General features: G+C 36.7%; 2 protein-coding genes and 1 non-coding gene across 5 annotated transcripts; 2 read left to right on the forward strand and 1 right to left on the reverse strand.

The window, feature by feature from the left end:
• Positions 1 to 228: 228 nt before the first annotated feature.
• On the reverse strand, positions 229 to 7,485 carry LOC149020330 (microtubule-associated protein RP/EB family member 1B-like). Of its 3 annotated transcripts, none has more exons than XM_089148443.1 (9): positions 7,068 to 7,485; positions 6,754 to 6,895; positions 5,983 to 6,051; positions 5,802 to 5,888; positions 4,084 to 4,190; positions 3,862 to 4,001; positions 3,692 to 3,768; positions 2,855 to 2,968; positions 229 to 712 (listed from the first exon to the last, which is right to left on the reverse strand). In XM_089148443.1, the coding sequence occupies exons 2-9, from the start codon at positions 6,862 to 6,864 to the stop codon at positions 563 to 565; spliced, it is 855 nt and encodes a 284-aa protein (XP_089004569.1). In that variant the 5' UTR covers positions 6,865 to 6,895; positions 7,068 to 7,485; the 3' UTR covers positions 229 to 562. The 3 variants fall into 3 exon arrangements, with proteins under 3 accessions (XP_089004569.1, XP_089004568.1, XP_089004567.1); XM_089148441.1 differs by having other exon boundaries at positions 230 to 712; positions 6,754 to 6,886; XM_089148442.1 differs by lacking the exon at positions 7,068 to 7,485 and having other exon boundaries at positions 6,754 to 7,061.
• Positions 7,486 to 9,995: 2,510 nt separating this feature from the next.
• LOC149020331 (small ribosomal subunit protein uS4y-like) lies at positions 9,996 to 13,984 on the forward strand. The gene is made up of 3 exons (XM_089148445.1): positions 9,996 to 10,073; positions 10,261 to 10,642; positions 13,416 to 13,984. The coding sequence occupies exons 1-3, from the start codon at positions 10,046 to 10,048 to the stop codon at positions 13,597 to 13,599; spliced, it is 594 nt and encodes a 197-aa protein (XP_089004571.1). The 5' UTR covers positions 9,996 to 10,045; the 3' UTR covers positions 13,600 to 13,984.
• A 2,404-nt stretch (positions 13,985 to 16,388) lies between these two features.
• On the forward strand, positions 16,389 to 16,469 carry TRNAL-AAG (transfer RNA leucine (anticodon AAG)). The gene has a single exon. It is a non-coding gene; the product is annotated as a tRNA-Leu (tRNA).
• Positions 16,470 to 18,205: the final 1,736 nt, after the last annotated feature.

An 18,205-nucleotide genomic window follows, 5' to 3' on the forward strand; every position in this document is an offset into this window, starting at 1 on the left:
AACATTGTGCTCGCCCTGACCGGTAAAGGCCTGTGCTTCCCTCGGAGGTGGGGAAAAAAATAGAAGAAGAAGAAGATGAACAGAGGAACATGTAAGCCACCATTATCTCCGTACCAAAAATGAGAGCCATCATGCTTAATCAGATAATGTTTTCTATCTTTCACCACCGGAAAACATCAATATCATAAAAATGTTTCAATAAAATCATTATATAATTTACTTTTAAGATTATTTCAGAGATGGCAAATGGATTGGCTCTAAGGGTTGCTAAACCGGAACCATTGTGCCCCTTGGCCAGCATCCTGATCAACATCCTTTGTACAGAGAGAAGTTCCAAGAATAAATAATCCAAAGTCCAGAAGGCTAATTAATTGGCCTTACCCAAATGAATGACCAAACTCTAAATTCTGTTACAAGATGTTGGGAATGAAGAACAGGAAGTCAGACCACTGGATGTTCCTCAACAAGGCAGCTCTCCAATGAGTTGGGATTGAAGAACACTAGTAAAGTGAGCACCAGGTAAATTAGAGCTGGACCGTGCAGTATGGCAAGATTTACACACCTACGCATCATCTTCTACTTCAGCTGCATCTGCATCAGCATCAGCATCAGCATCAGCATCCACAGTTCTACTTAAGAGTTCTTGAGCCTCAGCAAGAGGTGATTCTTTTTCATCTACTGCATACAGGATCTTTCTGATTGCTGCAGCCATCTGAATGAGATATACAAAACACTAGCTTAGACTACTTAATAATTTCATTCTGGGCATCTTTATATGTATTTTCATCAATTGTAAGTATGTAAAACAATAACCAGTGCCCCTAATATTGATAGCATGAACCATGGTTCTGATAATGCATGCATGAGAAATTACACACACCCCTCCCCAACAGGGGGGTGGAAAAAATAGTCATGACCAGCCAAACATACTCTCATGAACACACTCACTATTAGGCAAGGAGAGAGAAACCTCATTTTGCACAAAAAGGAAAATGAGAGAATCTACTTTGGACAGATTTGATGTGGCATCTTTTGGCTCCCTTCTAGCCTTACTTTTTTAAGAAATAACAGTAGAGATTTGAGGTACCCCCCCAGGGGGGGAAGGCGTATTTATTTTGTCACGTGGAACAGGTGGCAGATAATAAATAGATAAATAAAGGGATGTAAGGATTAATAAATCTTTTCATCAAAAAGCTAATTATTTCGATCCCTCAGATCGTCTTATGAGACAGGATTTTTTTTTTTTTTCTTTTGGGGGGGGGGGGTGTGCACAGAACCATCACTTCCTTGACAGATGAGAGACCACAATAGCACAGTCCCTTTTCTTAATAAAGGGATGAAACTCCAGAAGAAAAGGAAAGTCAAGAAAACATTATATGCAGAGTACTTGAGTCACTTTCAACCATATAAAGATTTTTAGGATATAGACATAGTAAGGATTAATGTTAATAAGAGGATCACATTGTACAGTTGTTTTCAAATAAAATAAAAAAGATGGTCAATGTACAAAAATGGTACATCATAAATAAGAATCTACTAAAAAGAAAGACTAATAATCTCAATTACCACATTAGCTTTTTTTTCTTCCCAAGATATTTGAGAGTCATAAAGCGCATGCATTTTGTTGTTTTTGAAAAGATACTTAGTCCAGGTCCCAAAAGAGGGGAGAACCATACAAAGCATTATCTCAGGACCCTTGAAGCTGAGATGTTTCCTTGCTTCTGGGTGAAGCCAGCAGCTGAGATATGTTACATTTCACGCCTTACATATACTTCTAAAACTAATATTTTCTGTCAGAAATTTCTCTTCTGGACTCCCAACTAAGATCCACGCTCAGTATTATCAAAACAGAGCAGAGTGGGAACTAGAAAGCTCTACGCAGCCTTACCCCTGTTTCTAGAAAGCTGTTTCCAGGACTTGAACATGTGACCAAGCTTTCAGATTTTTAACATTCAGACTTGAAACAGTAATTATCATGCATACCAAACCTCAGCTAACTCAACAATCTTCAGCTGACATTAACCCACCTAATCACATTTTTCTTTTGGAGATGAATAACCCACCTGATAACATTGTTCTGATACCCATTCTATCTTTCCCAAAAACCCTGGATGAATCATTCACTGAGGAAATGTAATTTATCTCTGCTAGATTCCTGATCCAGAATTTCAGTCGCCTCTTATACAAAACTTTATTTTCTAATGTCTAAACGCTGGATAGTGTAGGATCAAATAGGAAAGAATGGAACTTGCTACCTGAATAGTACAAAAATTCTGGCAAAAAAATTATAGCAGAAAAACTTGACCCCAAAAACCATTGTACAATAAACACTAAATGTCATAAGTGCAATTTCATCTAATTATACAAAAATCAGCCTACTTGAAATAATAAAGTTCAGAGAAATTAAAGATCGCAATTTTTGAGCAAGTAAATGATAGTTTTTGCATAGCAAGAATATGTAAATTTGTACACCTTAATAACAATGGCATTAGATAGAACAGAGGAATTTTAGGAAAAAGATAAAATAGAGAAATAGGAAAGAGAGCAAGCACAAATGCACTTTAACAGTAAATTAAGCAGTTAAAATGCCCAACTGGGAGCTACTTATTACCAATCATTTGGTGGTTTTTCTTTTTCTTCTTCTTCTTCTTCTGCTTTTTTTTCTTTTCTTTTTTTTTTTTTTTTTTTTTTGCAAGGGGGGTGGGATGCTGATTAGGGGGGGGGGGGGGGGATGCTGATAAAGAAGGTTATAAAATGGTAGAAATTCATTCTGAAACTTCCCCTTAAGTAGAATTTCAATGTCTCGTATAGTAGGAAGTCATTCTGAGGCTTCCACTTAAATATTAACTCTTACCGGCTGACGTGCCAACCCATGAGTCTGACAAAGAATTTCAATGTCTCGTAACTTTGCAAAGTAAAAATCTCTCTCTTTTTCCAAATGATCCACTGAAAGCTTGAGGTCCATAATCTGCATGAAGCACAGAGAGAACATTTTATTAACACCATGCAAGCACCTCAGAGCAAGGAAAAGCAAAAGAGAAAATCCGTCACACCCCCCCCCCCAATCCCGCCACTTGACATAATATTTGTAACAAATAAAAATTTGAAAAGTACATGTATCATTAAATTTGGCTAAAAGCGAGCCACTGAAAACTATAGGAAAAAAAAGAGGGAAGAGATGCATCAAGCATGACCGTTATTAGTTAAATGAATTTGGCCGCAAAGCAGGGAGGGGAAGAGATGCATCAAGTAAGAGGTGGATTTGGTCACTTTGAACCCCTATTGAGAACGGGGGACACAGCCATGCATGCTTCACATGAAACTTTTGGTCACAAAGATAAATAAATAAATCAAGTATCAGACGGTGCTTGGCCATAAGACCCATGACTCAAACATGGTTCACATCAATCTGGTGCATAAAAAAGCTTCAGCATACTAGGCAAAAGGATATGATATTACAATTGCTGTGGGAAATTTTATAAAAGAAGATATCCCTCTCAATATCCACACAGGAATAATGGGGAAGAGAGAAGATATATCAAAGCCATTAAATGGTGCGCTTTACTGCCACAGCACAAATAGATAATATCATCTCCTCAATCAGATACACAAATGCCTCAAGATTATAAAAAAAAAAAAAAAAATCATTTAAATAATAGGGAGAAAAATGAGAACAAGAAAAGGAACCTACTTGCTCAGACATTACTTGAATCTCTGCAGCAGTATTAGCTCCATCTGACACTGCACAATTTCTCCCTTGTTTGGGACCTATATCAACAGAATTGAAATTTAAAAGTAAGACACAACAAGAAGTAAAACAGAATTTATACAAATTTGAGTTGCTTAAAAACATAAGCTGACCAGAAATCTTAAAGCCTGTTCCATTGCCTGAAACAATACTGGGAAAATTGTTTGCTTGGAGTGATTTCGAGGCTTTGTGTGAAACCCTCGTATTCCGTTCCTTCCCACCTTTGCTTCTTCGCTCCACTGGGTTATAATTCCTAGAGAGGACAGATAATCAAGAGGTCACAACCAATATGGCAGGAAAAGAAGACAAACACAAAGAAGAAGAAATTTGCATACTCATTCATCATGCCTCCATTTACAGAATCACAGTAACGCTTTAGCCATTGTAAGAACTCCAAGTTGTCCAGGGGCCGCCCTTTAACAAGCTTATTTACTTCAATTTGCTGCAACAAAATTATTTCACATTTGTTAAACAATTTGAAAGAGAACCATTCTAACCAAGATTCAATATGAATAAGCCATATAAACACATCAATTCCTCTTCTATAATTCATGCTAAAATGCAAATGGAAGTAATATTTAAAAGGTTGTGCTTGCTTATTTTAGTTATCAAAGGAGACAATCCACAGTAAGTTCCAAACCATGTTGTTGGGATGTGGCAGTGTCATAAACCAGTAAATGGTTGACGGCTATCGGAGGCATAGATATTTGAGTGTCAAAATCAGTTCAGTCACGTAATAGGCTTAATTGGTTCTAGGAATGTGCTGGGCCAAACTGAAGTCAGACACCTTAAGGTAGTATTCAGTTTTGGTCAGTCCAGCTTATTATTTTCCTTAATGTGTACTGCAACTTTTAATCAGGGTTACTTTGGGCGTGGTTTATTTTTCTAAGTTTCAGGAGATCTGGTTAGTTTTGGTTCTACCGATTTCAAAAAAAAACCAAGCCAAAGCCAAAGCATTAACCATTAAATTGGTTTTGGTTTTTACCAGACAGTTCAGTCAAGCCAATGGTTTTGAACTGGAATATTGATGAAAATAACTTTCTGCTCCAGTGGATAAACTTACATGACTCCAGAGTTATGCCAAAACCATAACTGACCAATCGCGACAATCATACTGTCCACACATTACCGGTAAGGAAGCAAAACTCGAGGCACATATGATAGCCTTGAGATCTAGTAACTCACCTAATGTTAACTCAACTGATATGCTATCAGGGCTTTAATAATGTCATATAAGAGTGGGGGCCACATGAACATCTGAAGTAGAAGGTAGTTTGATTATTGAACCAACTGGCCTAATTGGATGGTCCCAGTTTGATTTTATCTGGTTCCTACCATTTTGGGTAACAAGAAATTCAGTATTGTATGGCCTAATTTGGTTCTTTTGTCTCATGTAAAGGGTCTGTTTGATTCCAATGTGTACAAAGCAGTTGCAATGTGGAAGTCGTGATAGGGTAAGAAGCCTGAAATGTAGATACATAGTAAACAAAAGACTTGATCATTCTTGTGAATATCCTAGCCTAGCAAACAGATGGCTTGGGGGTGACAAGATAACAGGCCTGGCCAAAGTGAAGAACAGACGTGCATTGTCTTCAGCGAGAAACAACTTGTTTGAAGTTAGAAATAATAACAAAAGAAGAAGAAGAAAAAACGGCAACGACATGCTAATGACCCAAGACTAGTTCATCTGTATTCACATGAAATATAATCTTAAACCCTATGTTCTGATATGCAATATATGACTACCTAGGAGGAGAAGAATTTGAGGCTTGAAGCCAATAATTACAAGCCAATAATTACAATAGATAACCCCCCTATAATCACCTGGCACCACCACCTATAATCTCACCTGGGCAATTAAAAAATTGGCCATGGAACAATTTTGTTCTTGCACATGTCACAACAATCCAGATCCAAACAAGTAAGTCCATAACAGATTTAACCCTAATATAACCTTCCCTTCAATTCAAACATAAAATGTAGTACATTGGACATTGTTAGCAGACAAGAAGAAACACAAAGAAATGAAACTGTAAGCACAATATCGGATTACCTTCTCTACTTTCAACTTGTTAAATACTTCTTGCAGAACCTTGTAATTCTGGATCATGTCATATTCTGTCTTTGCATCAAAGTTCACCTAAAATTAAAAAGACAAGTATGAACACCAGAATAAAATTTTCTCAAGATCCTTGTGGGAAAGAAACAGCATACTAAATACAACAAGCTGGTACCTTATGCATTGGAACAACTCCAGGATGGGTCATGTCCATCATCTGACACTGGATAGCACCAGAAGCAGCCTATGAAAAAAAATTAATAAATAAATAAGATAAAATGCAGGTGAATACTGATACAGGGGGAGTCTTCAGTGGAAAACAGCACATACACCACTGACCCATTACTCTAGGCTACACAGAAACTGTCAATGAAACAACTTAATCAGCCAGGCAAAGCAATCTGATATGGCTAATACTTGCTATAAGTCTTGCACCCTCTGAATCCAAAAAACTGTAGAAGTTTATGGGCTTAGAAAGTAATCCAAGTAATAATTATAAAGTCCAAAGGATCAAGTTGAAACAGAATTTCTCTCTACTGGTGCTGCCAATACTCAGATTCTAATTGCAACCGATAGGAGATAAAGTTTAAAATTTTAATGCCATCCCGAAAGAATAAGATGCAAAAATGAGAAAATGAAAAAAATAATAATAACAACAATAACAAACAGGTTCATATGTTCACACTGCATGCGGGCATGCTCCACAGTCAGGTCATATTATAAGTGCCAAATTGACTTCCTCAAGCACTTGATTTCCCAATAATCAGTAAGTACCGCAAAGATTAGAAACGAATTCATTAGCACAGACATAGTCGATTTTTCATCCAAGGAGTTAAAAATATGTTCCATTTCACAATCAACGTATAACACAACATAGATTGAAAAAAACAAGAACCCAACACTCAGACAACATGAAAGTCCATGAAAACCTAGACGTAAAAATTACCTCTTCGATCCTGGCGATATTGAGCTGAAGCGTAGCATTGATCCAACTCAGAATCTCATTTCTGCCGACAAAATAAGCACCGTCCATCATCCCTATCGCCATTGCCGCCATTTCTTATGCAAATATTTGAGTCCTTACAAACCTCAAAAGTACGGAGACGAGATACAATGAGATTCAAATAAAGTTTTAAGAGGAAAACGTAGCGATTCAAGGGTTTTCATTTCAAATTCCACGACATGGAGAAAGTAGACATGGTACGACCGTACGAAGAGAAAAAAGAAGAGCTGGCAAAGAGAAAGAGAGAGAGCACTCACAATGAGTAAAAAGAGCTTTGAATGGCTAACGAACCAAAAGCACGGTGATCTGAACACCCGGGAGAACCCAACTTTGAATATATAAACACAGGTGCCTTGCTAGAAGAAACTCAGAAATTTATCATTTTTTTTTAGGGATTTGGTTAATCTTTGGAAAAAAAAAAATTAAAAGAATTTAAAATCCTAACAGTAAGGAAAATGACCGTTCAAAAGTTTCAGTTGTTACGAGTAAATGGGCGAGCGTTCCATGATGGAACATGTTGGAACTTGGAAGAGATGCTATTAGATTTCAGCCATGAATTTAGGAGTCGAGCTCGCAATCGCAACCACTAAATCAAACTCAAAGATTTGATTGTGAGCGATTCAGCCTATCTCGAGCCATCAATCTCCCTCGATTTTCTCCTCAATGAGAGGGCAACTGCTAGTGTTATGGTCCTATGGACCAATTTAGATCCTCAAAAATAATTAACGTTGGCCATCCGTTTTTTGAGCTCACCTCCCTAATTTTTTTTTTTTTTTTTAATCATTTTGATTGAAATTTACTTGCTAAAATCAACATGTCTTTCCTTCGTTCCGGCCTATGCTTTTTGATTACATCTTTAGGGGGTAATTTTATATATATATATATATATATATATGCTCACAGGCATGAGAAGGTTTAGAGGGACGGAGGTTCGAATTCAAGACTTCCTTAAACTTATTACCTCTACTTATGAGGTTGTCGTCCTTATACTAAAAGCGCATCTACCACAACTTAAGAACTAATAATGCTCGAATGAAAAATTAACTTGGTGGTGTAATCTATATCAGCACTAAGTCGAATAAAACATGTAATAAATATCAAAGTATATTTGTATATTTGTGTAGAAAAAAATATTTTGCTTTTTTTGTTAATTACATATGTGGAGAATATATATTCTAGCTAATTATATTTTAAGGTCTGGTCAATGTTATAATGATAGGGATCAGTTGGATTAGTGAATCCATATTAAGAGACCGTAACTAATGGTCCATTAAATCATCAATGTACCATTTATTTTCAATTATGATTGGGTACCCAATACTGAACTTTACCTAACCACTCAATAATCAACATTAAGTTTATCTTCTTTAACAATATTTTAACCAATAAGACATGAAAATGTTATGTTAGCTAAAATGTCCACACACAACAAAAATTCCTCAAGCCAAAAGATAAGAAGCCACAAAATAACCTATCTTTTATATATTTTAACATATCTACTAATCCCACTATCACTTGTAAATTGATCAAAAGCAAAAATTATTAAACAAGATGTGGGTTTGTGGACTTTCGACACTTTCCAACAACAAAATCTTTTTATTTAAATATTATGGTGGGTTGAAAATTAATTTCGTTAATATATATATATATATATATATATATATATATATATATATATTATTTAAAATCTTAAGATGTTTAATTATTTATAATTCTTATGTAATTATGTGTTGGTCTTTCCTCTTGTGAAGTGGTACATTTGATTCTTACGAAAATACAATCTAAATGCAAAATGCAGAGACATACCACAAGCAACAGTCTAATACCTTTCTATTTTATTTTTATTTATTTTTGTGGAATACATTGTTGCAATAGTGACACTTTACTTGTGTTGCAAGAGTTTATATATATATATATTTTTTAATATACAATATAATACATAATATTATTTTATGTGAGAGTAAGTGTGGGTTGGAGGGCAGTAACGTCAGTTTATGAAAATTGATTCGGTTTTTATAATAAAGGGAAAAAGAATCCCATGAATTAACAATTGAATTTACAGTTCTCATGGGTGATGGTTACGAACTTGAACTTTACAGTTGGTTTAAATACAAGAATGACATAATAAATAGAGACATCATAGCAAACAAGTTCCTAACAGTAAGTACTCTTGGGTTAAAGTCCCTTGGAAGGGTTCACATATTCCATCCATGTAGTTGTTCTTTCAACTCTCCACTTAAAATTTATGGATTTGATAGCCTAATAATTTTTTTATTTGACTTACAAAATGCTATTTTTTTTATTTCCAGTTTTTTTATTAGAATATCGCTATCTCTTAGAGGAATGACGCTATGAAATGATTTGTTAATGGAGACAGGAGACCTGTATATTTTATAATGTGAATTCATTGAAAATAAATGAAAAGACTAGACAGAGAGATTACGGATTTAGACTACATAGAACACTCGACTTTCATTTTAAATGCTAAAAACTTTAAATGTTAGATACTCCATTAAGCACTTACTTAAAGGACAGTCAAATTTCAAAAACTATGGAAAAATATAGATCTTAGTCATATCAGATCTTTAACTTTGGTTCTCAAAATTTCAATGCTAATCTATCCTAAGGTTGAAAATCTAATTGGGCTCTTTTCCTGTTCAAGGTGCAAAGGCCAAACAAACCAAACTTAAATCCTATATTAGGTCATGAATAATTAAAACTTCCAAAATTTATTCCAGTTGAATCTTGCCCTAATTAATCATAATTGGTTAGACTGACCTAAGTTTGCCCTATTGTTGCTATTTGATAATGATATTTATTTTTTAGTCGCGTTTTTTTCTTCCTTTAAATTTTTAAGAAAAAAATTTTCTTCCTCTATTTTATTTATATAATAATAATAATAGAAATTCCATACGATTTACAAGTAAAAGGGAACAAAGAAGAAAAGAAGATGAAAGCTAACAAAGCTCACAACACAAGCAAATTTGTAATACAAAGAAAGTCAAAGCTAAAATCAAGACCAAGTTGGACATCTCAACCCAATAGGCCCGTGAAGCCCAAACCCAAGGCCCGCATTAATTAGCCCATGGGCCAATTTATCAGATGATCAACCCGATCCAGCCAAGTTAGGGTTTAGGGTTTCTTATATAAAGTTGAAAACTTCGTACTCTGCTTAGGTTGTCTTCGTCCTCGGATCTTTACGCCAGACACTAGAAGAGAACGGCGACAGAGAGCCATGGTTCACGTTAATTTCTACAGGAACTGTAAGTTCTCCATCTCTCTGTGTTTTTGATTTTGTATTTGATTGGGATGAAAGTTAGCAATTTAATCTGAAAGATTGTAATTACACAACCCCATGGAAATTGTCATTGTGGCTATATCTTGCGTTGTCGTTGTTGATGAATATGTGTTTTGAATGTGTAAATTGATCATTGCACCGAACCATTTCAGATGGGAAGACTTTTAAGAAACCTCGTCGTCCATACGAGAAAGAACGTTTGGACGCTGAGTTGAAGCTTGTCGGAGAGTATGGGCTCCGATGTAAGAGAGAGTTGTGGAGGGTTCAATACGCGCTTAGCCGCATTCGTAACGCTGCTAGGGAGCTTCTCACTCTTGATGAAAAAAATCCACGCCGGATCTTTGAGGGTGAAGCCCTTCTTCGAAGGATGAACAGATACGGGCTCTTGGACGAGAGCCAGAACAAGCTCGATTACGTCTTGGCCCTTACAGTGGAGAATTTCCTTGAGCGCCGTCTCCAGACTCTCGTGTTTAAGTCGGGTATGGCGAAGTCTATTCATCACGCCCGTGTGCTTATCAGGCAGAGGCATATCAGGTGCATATACTAACTCCTATGTTTTATCTGTATAAGTCGCCCTTCTTGGCTTTCTGTTCATACGTGGTTGAGTTTTGCTGCTGACAATGTTTAATCAACAATGTTTAATCATTCTTATATTAGTTATTAATCCATCTATGAACATATCTTCTGTGGTTGCATTACTTCATGGATTAGTTAAGGAATTTAGCTGATAGTTTAATTTGTTTTTGTCTGTCATTTTCATCACATCGTACTAGTAGTATTCAGCATTCACTATCAGAGATTCTCAATCCATGTTAAGTTACTTAAATATTCTGTATTTTGAGTGTGCTCTGTGGTTGCAGTGTTTTATGTATCTTCTATATGTCTTAACATTTCTGAGTTAAATGTACGTGTGTATATATTGTCATGAATTCATGATACCTTGTAATACTGTTCATTCCTGGTAGCCCTGCATTGCATATGTTGTGCGGCGGTATTGTCCTGTCCTGTTTCTTACTAGAGTGAGTGTGAGGGAGCATATGCAGTGTTTTTCCACTGTTGCTGCCTTTGTTGCCAGTATTGTGGTTCCAAAATCATGAGCTCCCGTTAGCTGTCAAATCATAAATATTCTTTGATCATCCCCACCTAGAACCGTACTATAGGGTTTGGAACATATTGGAAGGAAATTTATTCTTTTCACAGTTTCTCATCGTGGTGTATTTTTCCCCTTTTCTTGCTGTATGTGGTAACTAGGGAGCTTTGTATACTTCGTTGAGCACTCACAAACCAGGTTCTCCTTCTGTTTCTTCTCCCCCCACCCTTTTTTTTTTTTTTTTTGAGTTTTTTACATGGCGCTACTATTATTGGGGTGAAACTAGTGACCACCCACTATTATGCTCTAAATTACATGGCACACACTATCAAAATAACAAGCTACCCCCAGTTAAGATTTTCTGTTATGGATAAAATGACTTAAATGCCTTTACCCCCATTTAACTCATTTAAAGCCCTTAGTGGAGTAAAATGACATAGCTACCTCCATCTAGTACCCTCCCACTCCCATCCCTTGGGTGGGTGAAGGAATTCTCTCATCTTCTACCTACACCTCGCTGGAAGCCGCTCACCACCGCCTCCGGAAATCAACCTGCCCCCTCTCTCAAGTTTCACCAAAAATGAGTGTGATTCAACATCCCTGAGGATTGCGTATATGATAGTTGTAGGTCCTATTTTGAGATTTTTTCCTGTTTTGAGATCAAAAAAATTTCGAAGATAGACCTTTGATTTCCAAAATCGGGTGGGATGTTTGAATCTCAAGGGAATCATTGTGGACTAAAATGGATTTTTGGATTCAAAGCTTAACTAAATTTCCATATTAGAATCTGTTGCCAAGTGAGCTGTCAATGTCAACGATTTTGTTACCAAGAGCAAGGTAACCTTCTTCTTCGTTTAAATCTCACGAATCAAATCATTTTGTTTTTTGACCACCTCACGTAAAAAGGGAGGGGGGGTCGCCGTTGGGGGGATGGGTGGGGTGATTTCTCGTGGCGGTGGGTGGATGGTTTCCGGTAAGGTGTAGGTTGAAGACGGATGAAGAAAGATTCATTTCACCCACCTAAGTGTTGGGTATGGGAGGGTATTAAATGGAAGATAATTATGTCATTTTGCTCCACTAAGAGCGATACGATCATTTGCCCAAAGGGCATATGAGTAATAATGACATTTTACTGTCCAAAGGACATTTGGGTAATTTGCATTTCAAATTTTAAATGAGTTAAAATGGAGATAAGAACAATAGAGACATTTACGTCATTTTACCCATCAATTTGACAGAAAATCTTAACTATGGGTAACTTGTAATTTTGACAGTAGGTGCCATGTAATTTAGGGCATAATTGTAGGTGGTCTCTAATTTCACCACAATAATAGTGGATTAGTGGGTGATGTGTAAAAAATTCTTCTTTTTTTTTCTTTTTCCCCTTTTATATTTAAGTTCCCAGAGTGACCCCCCAAAATTTTTTTTTTTACTTGTTTTGTCGTACCTCTAGATCCGAGTCTATTACTTGGGTGGGTCTGAAGCAAACATAAATTTGGTTTTGTGAGTGTAGTTTTTTTTAGTTTATTTTTGTAGTTTCTTAGGCTACCTTTTGTTGAATTACTGCTATTTTAAAGCCAATGTCAGCTAGTACTCTAGAATGACTTCTGGGTTTATCAGAAAATCAGGAATAACATTTGGAAGACCCTTTTACAGAATAAATAATCAGCAAAACCAAAGACTTTCTGGGAGACTCTTCTAGGGTAAATTTTCTTAATGGGTTTGATTTCCACCATAAAGGCCTCAACCATGGTCTGAGAAAGTAAGAACAGAGGGATAAATCAGGCAGATAAGGTTACATAATGGAGGCAAGATGTGGTATGGTGTCTAGTTGTGGTTTGATTGATTTCGTGAAATAGTCAATAATAGTATTTTAGTCATATTTTAGTCAAGAAATTGAAATTTTTGTGGGTGCATAAATCTGAACTATTTAGACAATTAAAACCCATTAGGCTATTCAATTTCAGGGAGGGATCTGTGGCAGGTGGTGGTGGCTAGCATGGCAAGTGAAGAAAAGGGTAGAATAAGGGTGTTTCACTTTTAACATGAAATTAGTGCTTTGTACTTAAAATTAACCATGTCCTTATGGTGGAGAAAATGTAAACCAGACATTGTTTTATCCCCTGCATGACAGTGCTGCTTCAGGTTCACTTTTAATTAGAATATGATTGGTTTGCAATTCTGGCAATACTTTTGCGTAATCTTGTTGCACTGCAGAGTTGGGAGACAGGTGGTAAACATCCCATCCTTCATGGTTAGAATGGATTCTCAGAAGCATATTGATTTCTCGCTCACTAGCCCACTCGGCGGTGGTCGGCCCGGACGTGTGAAGAGAAGGAATATGAAGTCAGCTGCAAAGAAGGCTGCTGGTGGGGATGGAGACGAAGAGGAAGAAGATTAAGCCTAATTATATATCTTGTCAGTTTTTCCCTTATAATCTTAAAAGTTCTTGAGTTAGAAACTTCGGCTATTTTATGTTACTTTCTAGCTGATGGTCTCTCCCTAGAAGAGTATTGTGTCGTTTATTGTAGTCCTTATCTCCCTTCGTGAGAACTTTATTGGTTGTATCTGGTTTTTTGCCCAAAAAATTCTTTAGGTATCATAAATAGGCCGTGATTGCGTTTGGTGTTTCTTGCTGGAACTTGGTTGTGCTGCTGTACAGCCTCCTTGTTTGAATTCGAGGTCAGGCTAGGCTTAGGATTCCATCGTTGCCCCGACTGACTTGTAAGTTGCAACACTTGCGAAGCTCCTTGATATTCTGCATCTTGTGAATCCAGAATGCTCGTTTTAATCCAAGGCGAACAACCTTCCACCCCCACCCTTCAAAAACCCTACCAGGAAAAAAGGAAAAATAGAGATGAAAACCTTCCTACCAAAAGGTTGCCTAAATAGACTTGGTGAAATACAATTAGCACTCAGTAAAGAATTTGAAATGAAAGTATTTGTTTTTGGGTGAACACAGGTACATTTGAATCTTTCAATACCATTTAATGCAGAAGAAACAGAGGAGCCTATCTAATAATTCCATTCAAATTAAAAATGTAGAAGATCAATTATGAGTGAGAAAGGAGAGTACTCTAAATCCTTCTTTAATGAAGTAGTCAAACAAGGAAAATGAGATTTTAAAGGGGATATCAATACGATGTGGAATGAGATGGGTATGTGTATTAAGAAGGTAGCTAAAGATGTTCTAGGTGAATCAAAAGGAAAAATCCATTCTTATATAGAGACGTCGTGGTGGATAGTGAGGTTCAAGTTGTCATTAGGAATAAAAAAACTAGTTTTAAGACATGGCAAAGAACTAAGGATGTTGAGGATCTTCAAAGGTATAGGTTGGATAGAAATGAAGCTAAGAAAATTGCGGGAAAAGCAAGGGAAAGGAAGTATGAAGAATTATACAATAAGTTGGGCACAAAGGAAGGAGAAAAAATCTATTTATAAGATAGCTAAGATGAAGGATAGGAAGAGTAGAGATCTTGACTATGTTAGATGTATTAAAAATGGAGATGGTAAAGTATTAGTTTGTGAGGATGATATTAAGAAAAGATGGGAAACCTATTTCTCTAGTTTACTAAATGAACATTCTTCAAGCACTTATGTTTCGGACGATTACACTTTTCACCAAGGCACTAGTGTCCGAACTTATATATGTAAAATTTCGATGTCCGAAATAAAAGAAACTTTAAGGAGGATGAAACTCGGCAAAACACAAGGTCCTGATGAAGTCCCAATTGAAGTATGGAAGAGCTTAGGAACCCATGGACTAGTTTGGTTGACTAAGTTGTTTAATAAGATTATGAGCATAGGGAAAATGCCAGATGATTGGAGGAGAAGTGTTGTGGTTCAAATTTACAAAAATAAAGGAGATATTCAAAGTTATAATAACTATAGAGGCATTAAATTGATGAGCCATACGATGAAATTATGGGAGAGAATAATTGAAACCCGTTTGAGACACTTAACTACAATTATGGAGAACCAATTTGGGTTTATGCCGGGAAGATCTACAACGGAGACTATTTACTTAATTAAGAGACTTATAGAAATGTATAAAGAATGTAGGAAAGACCTTCATATGGTATTTATTGACCTAGAAAAAGCTTATGATAGAGTCCCTAGAGTGTTAATTTGGCAAGTACTAGAGAAAAGAAATGTTGCAAGTAAATATGTAGATATAGTTAAGGATATGTATGATGGTTCGGTGACTAGTGTTAGAACAGTGGGGGGACAAAGTAATGAATTCCCGATAACAGTTGGGGTACATCAAGGGTTAACTTTAAGCCCATATCTATTTGCACTGGTAATGGATGAATTAACCAAAGACATTCAAGATGAGGTCCCCTGGTGTATGCTTTTTGCGGATGATATTGTGTTGATTGATGGGACCCAAGTGGGGATTAATACCAAATTAGAATCATGTAGAGTAGCTTTGGAATCAAAAGGATTTAAACTTAGTAGATCGAAGACAGAATATCTAGTTTGTAACTTTAGTCATAATCGGGCAGATGATGAGGTGGTGATACTTGACGATAAAGAGATTCATCAGAGTGATTATTTTAGGTACTTAGGTTCAATCATAAGTAAAAGAGGTGATTTAGAGGATGGGGTTTCTCAAAGAATTAAAATAGGGTGGATGAAGTGAAGAGTTGCGTCCGAGGTCTTATGTGATAGGCGTATTCCATTAAAGCTTAAAGGTAAATTTTATAGGACCGTTGTCCGATCAGCTATGATGTACGGTGCAGAGTGTTGGGTTGTTAAAAAGAATCATATAGATAAACTCAGTGTAGTAGAAATGAGGATGCTAAGATGGATGAGTGGTAAAACTATGATGGATAAGATAATAAACGATCATATTAGAGTTGGTCTGGGAGTTGCTCCCATAAGTGATAAGCTTAGAGAAAGTCATTTGAGGTGGCACGGCCACGTTCAACGGAGACCTATAAATGCTCATGTTCGGAGAAGTGATATAATCCATATTGAAGGAACTAGAAGAGCTAGGGGTAGACCTAAGATAACCTTAGGAGAAGTGGTGAGAAATGATATGTATAGTTTAGGACTTGTATCTAGCATGGCTTCGAACATAATTGATTGGAGGGCAAGAATCCATGTAGCCGACCCCATTTAGTTGGGACAAGGCTTACTGTTGTTGTTGTTGTTTTATAAATTCTGAGTAAACCAATTACATCCATTGTTGAGTTGGCCGAGTTGGTCTAAGGCGCCAGATTAAGATTCTGGTCCGAAAGGGCGTGGGTTCAAATCCCACACTCAACAAAATAATTTATATAATTTTTTATTTTTTTTTCCTTCTAATTTTCCATTATATATTAGTTAGGATAATGTTGATTTTTATCCTCACAATTTCTATATAATCTTCCAAAATGCAAGCATTTTATTTTGTAAGATTCAACAAAATCATGATAAGATAAGAAATTTCAGAGCTACAATAAACCTTAGAACTCATAAAGCAAAAGAAATTACAGAGCTACAATGAACCTTAGAGCTCTAATCACCAAATCGATAGAATCGTGTCACATTACTCTAGAACATAAATCACATCAATTATAGTGATGGTCTTGAGATAAGAGTGTTGTACTCATAACGTCTCCTATCACATTCTTTAAGCAGATTTGGAGAACCTCACAAGTTCTTTCATACGTTAAAACCATAAAAGATAAGGCCACTAATAAGCTTTGCACCATGCCTATCAGGGCAATGAATTGTATGTTTAGTAATGGATTCAGATCCTCTCAATCTGTACAGGCTATCCTTCCATGCCACTTCCCTCACAAAGGACCTATCAATCGTCCCGTGGCTGCTTTGGCACCTAATCAGCAGCTAATAGAATGCCTCGATCGTTATCTATTTCTTTTGGTTGGTGTATTTGGTGAGATAATCTAAAGTCTACTCCTCGTTTTAGTTGGAGTTATCAGAATGTCGTTCTTCAGATTGGCTGTTTGGTTTAGGTCTCAGAAGGCAGTTGGAGAACAGCCACATGTAAGACATGGATGATTGTTTCATCTTACGTAGTACGAAAAGAACAGTAGTGAGTTGCAGGCCAAATGTTCTAAACCTAACTTCTCTGCTTTTTTTTTTTTTTTTTTTTTTTTTTGGTCAACCTAACTGGTTAGTTAAAAACAAGGAAAGAGACGGGACAGGTAAATGCTCTCTCTCTCTGTGTGCAAATTGTGCCACGTGTTTCCTTTGATTCTAACTTTACTGCTATGGTTGGCCTCTATTGCACCACACCAAACTCGCACTCCACACCTGCACCCCTTGGCTCATGCGAAACCTTCTCCGCACCTGCCACTTGTAAGAATTGAAGGTTGTACCTAATTTCCACCTGATGATGATCCGATCTTATCATTCAAACCGGAGACTTTGAGATTTTGAGATTGACCTGAAACAAATCTCCCCAAACTGCTCCGCAGCTGGGGAGTCTGAGACACGTATGAATCCAAATGCGATCCCGATTAGAAAATTCTGAATGTCTTGCTTCTAAAGTACAATGTTGGATGTCTGACAAGAAAAGATTCCGATCCAACCGTACTAGTTTATTGGTTTCAAAAGTTGATTCTTCGATTTTCCACTTTCCACTAATACTAGGTTGCTTTGATCTACTTGGAAATATAAATTAAAAAAAAAAAAAAAAAACAGATCTTCTAACGTGGCAATGAAACCTAGGATACCGAATTCCTACTGGTTCTAGTTGGTCGTTCCACATGTGACACGTGGTGCAGAAACGTGTCCTCACCGAAGGATACGTTTGCGAGGCGTGAATTCTTCAGACACCACTGGTGCCTATATAAACAACAGTAAGGACTTTTCCGAGGAAATCAACATTGTATCTTTGTAATCTACTTGGATCTTCTTGGAAGGAGGCAAGAAACCTCTGTTGTGTTGTGTTCTTTGGGTTTCCACGATAAGTAAGCATGAAGGTGGAGAGAGCAAGTAACCCTAACGAAATGAAGACCTCAAGGTTTGGAAAGATCAGGAGGATGAGGAGGGCA

The sequence above is a fragment of the Hakea prostrata genome, chromosome 3 (assembly GCF_041222555.1).
Source record: "Hakea prostrata isolate BN-2017 chromosome 3, UWA_Hpros_2, whole genome shotgun sequence".
Taxonomy (NCBI): domain Eukaryota; kingdom Viridiplantae; phylum Streptophyta; class Magnoliopsida; order Proteales; family Proteaceae; genus Hakea; species Hakea prostrata.

What these genes read in the sequence shown, in the direction of transcription:
- LOC149020330 (XM_089148443.1), bottom strand. Translation starts at nt 6,864, where the DNA reads ATGGCGGCAATGGCGATAGGGATGATGGACGGTGCTTATTTTGTCGGC. An exon ending in ACAAGTTGAAAGTAGAGAAG is followed by an intron (nt 4,191 to 5,801) that starts GTAATCCGATAT and finishes ATTTTGTTGCAG; the next exon opens with CAAATTGAAGTAAATAAGCT. An exon ending in AACAGGCTTTAAGATTTCTG is followed by an intron (nt 3,769 to 3,861) that starts GTCAGCTTATGT and finishes CTGTTGATATAG; the next exon opens with GTCCCAAACAAGGGAGAAAT.
- LOC149020331 (XM_089148445.1), top strand. Translation starts at nt 10,046, where the DNA reads ATGGTTCACGTTAATTTCTACAGGAACT. An exon ending in CGTTAATTTCTACAGGAACT is followed by an intron (nt 10,074 to 10,260) that starts GTAAGTTCTCCA and finishes GAACCATTTCAG; the next exon opens with ATGGGAAGACTTTTAAGAAA. An exon ending in ATCAGGCAGAGGCATATCAG is followed by an intron (nt 10,643 to 13,415) that starts GTGCATATACTA and finishes GTTGCACTGCAG; the next exon opens with AGTTGGGAGACAGGTGGTAA.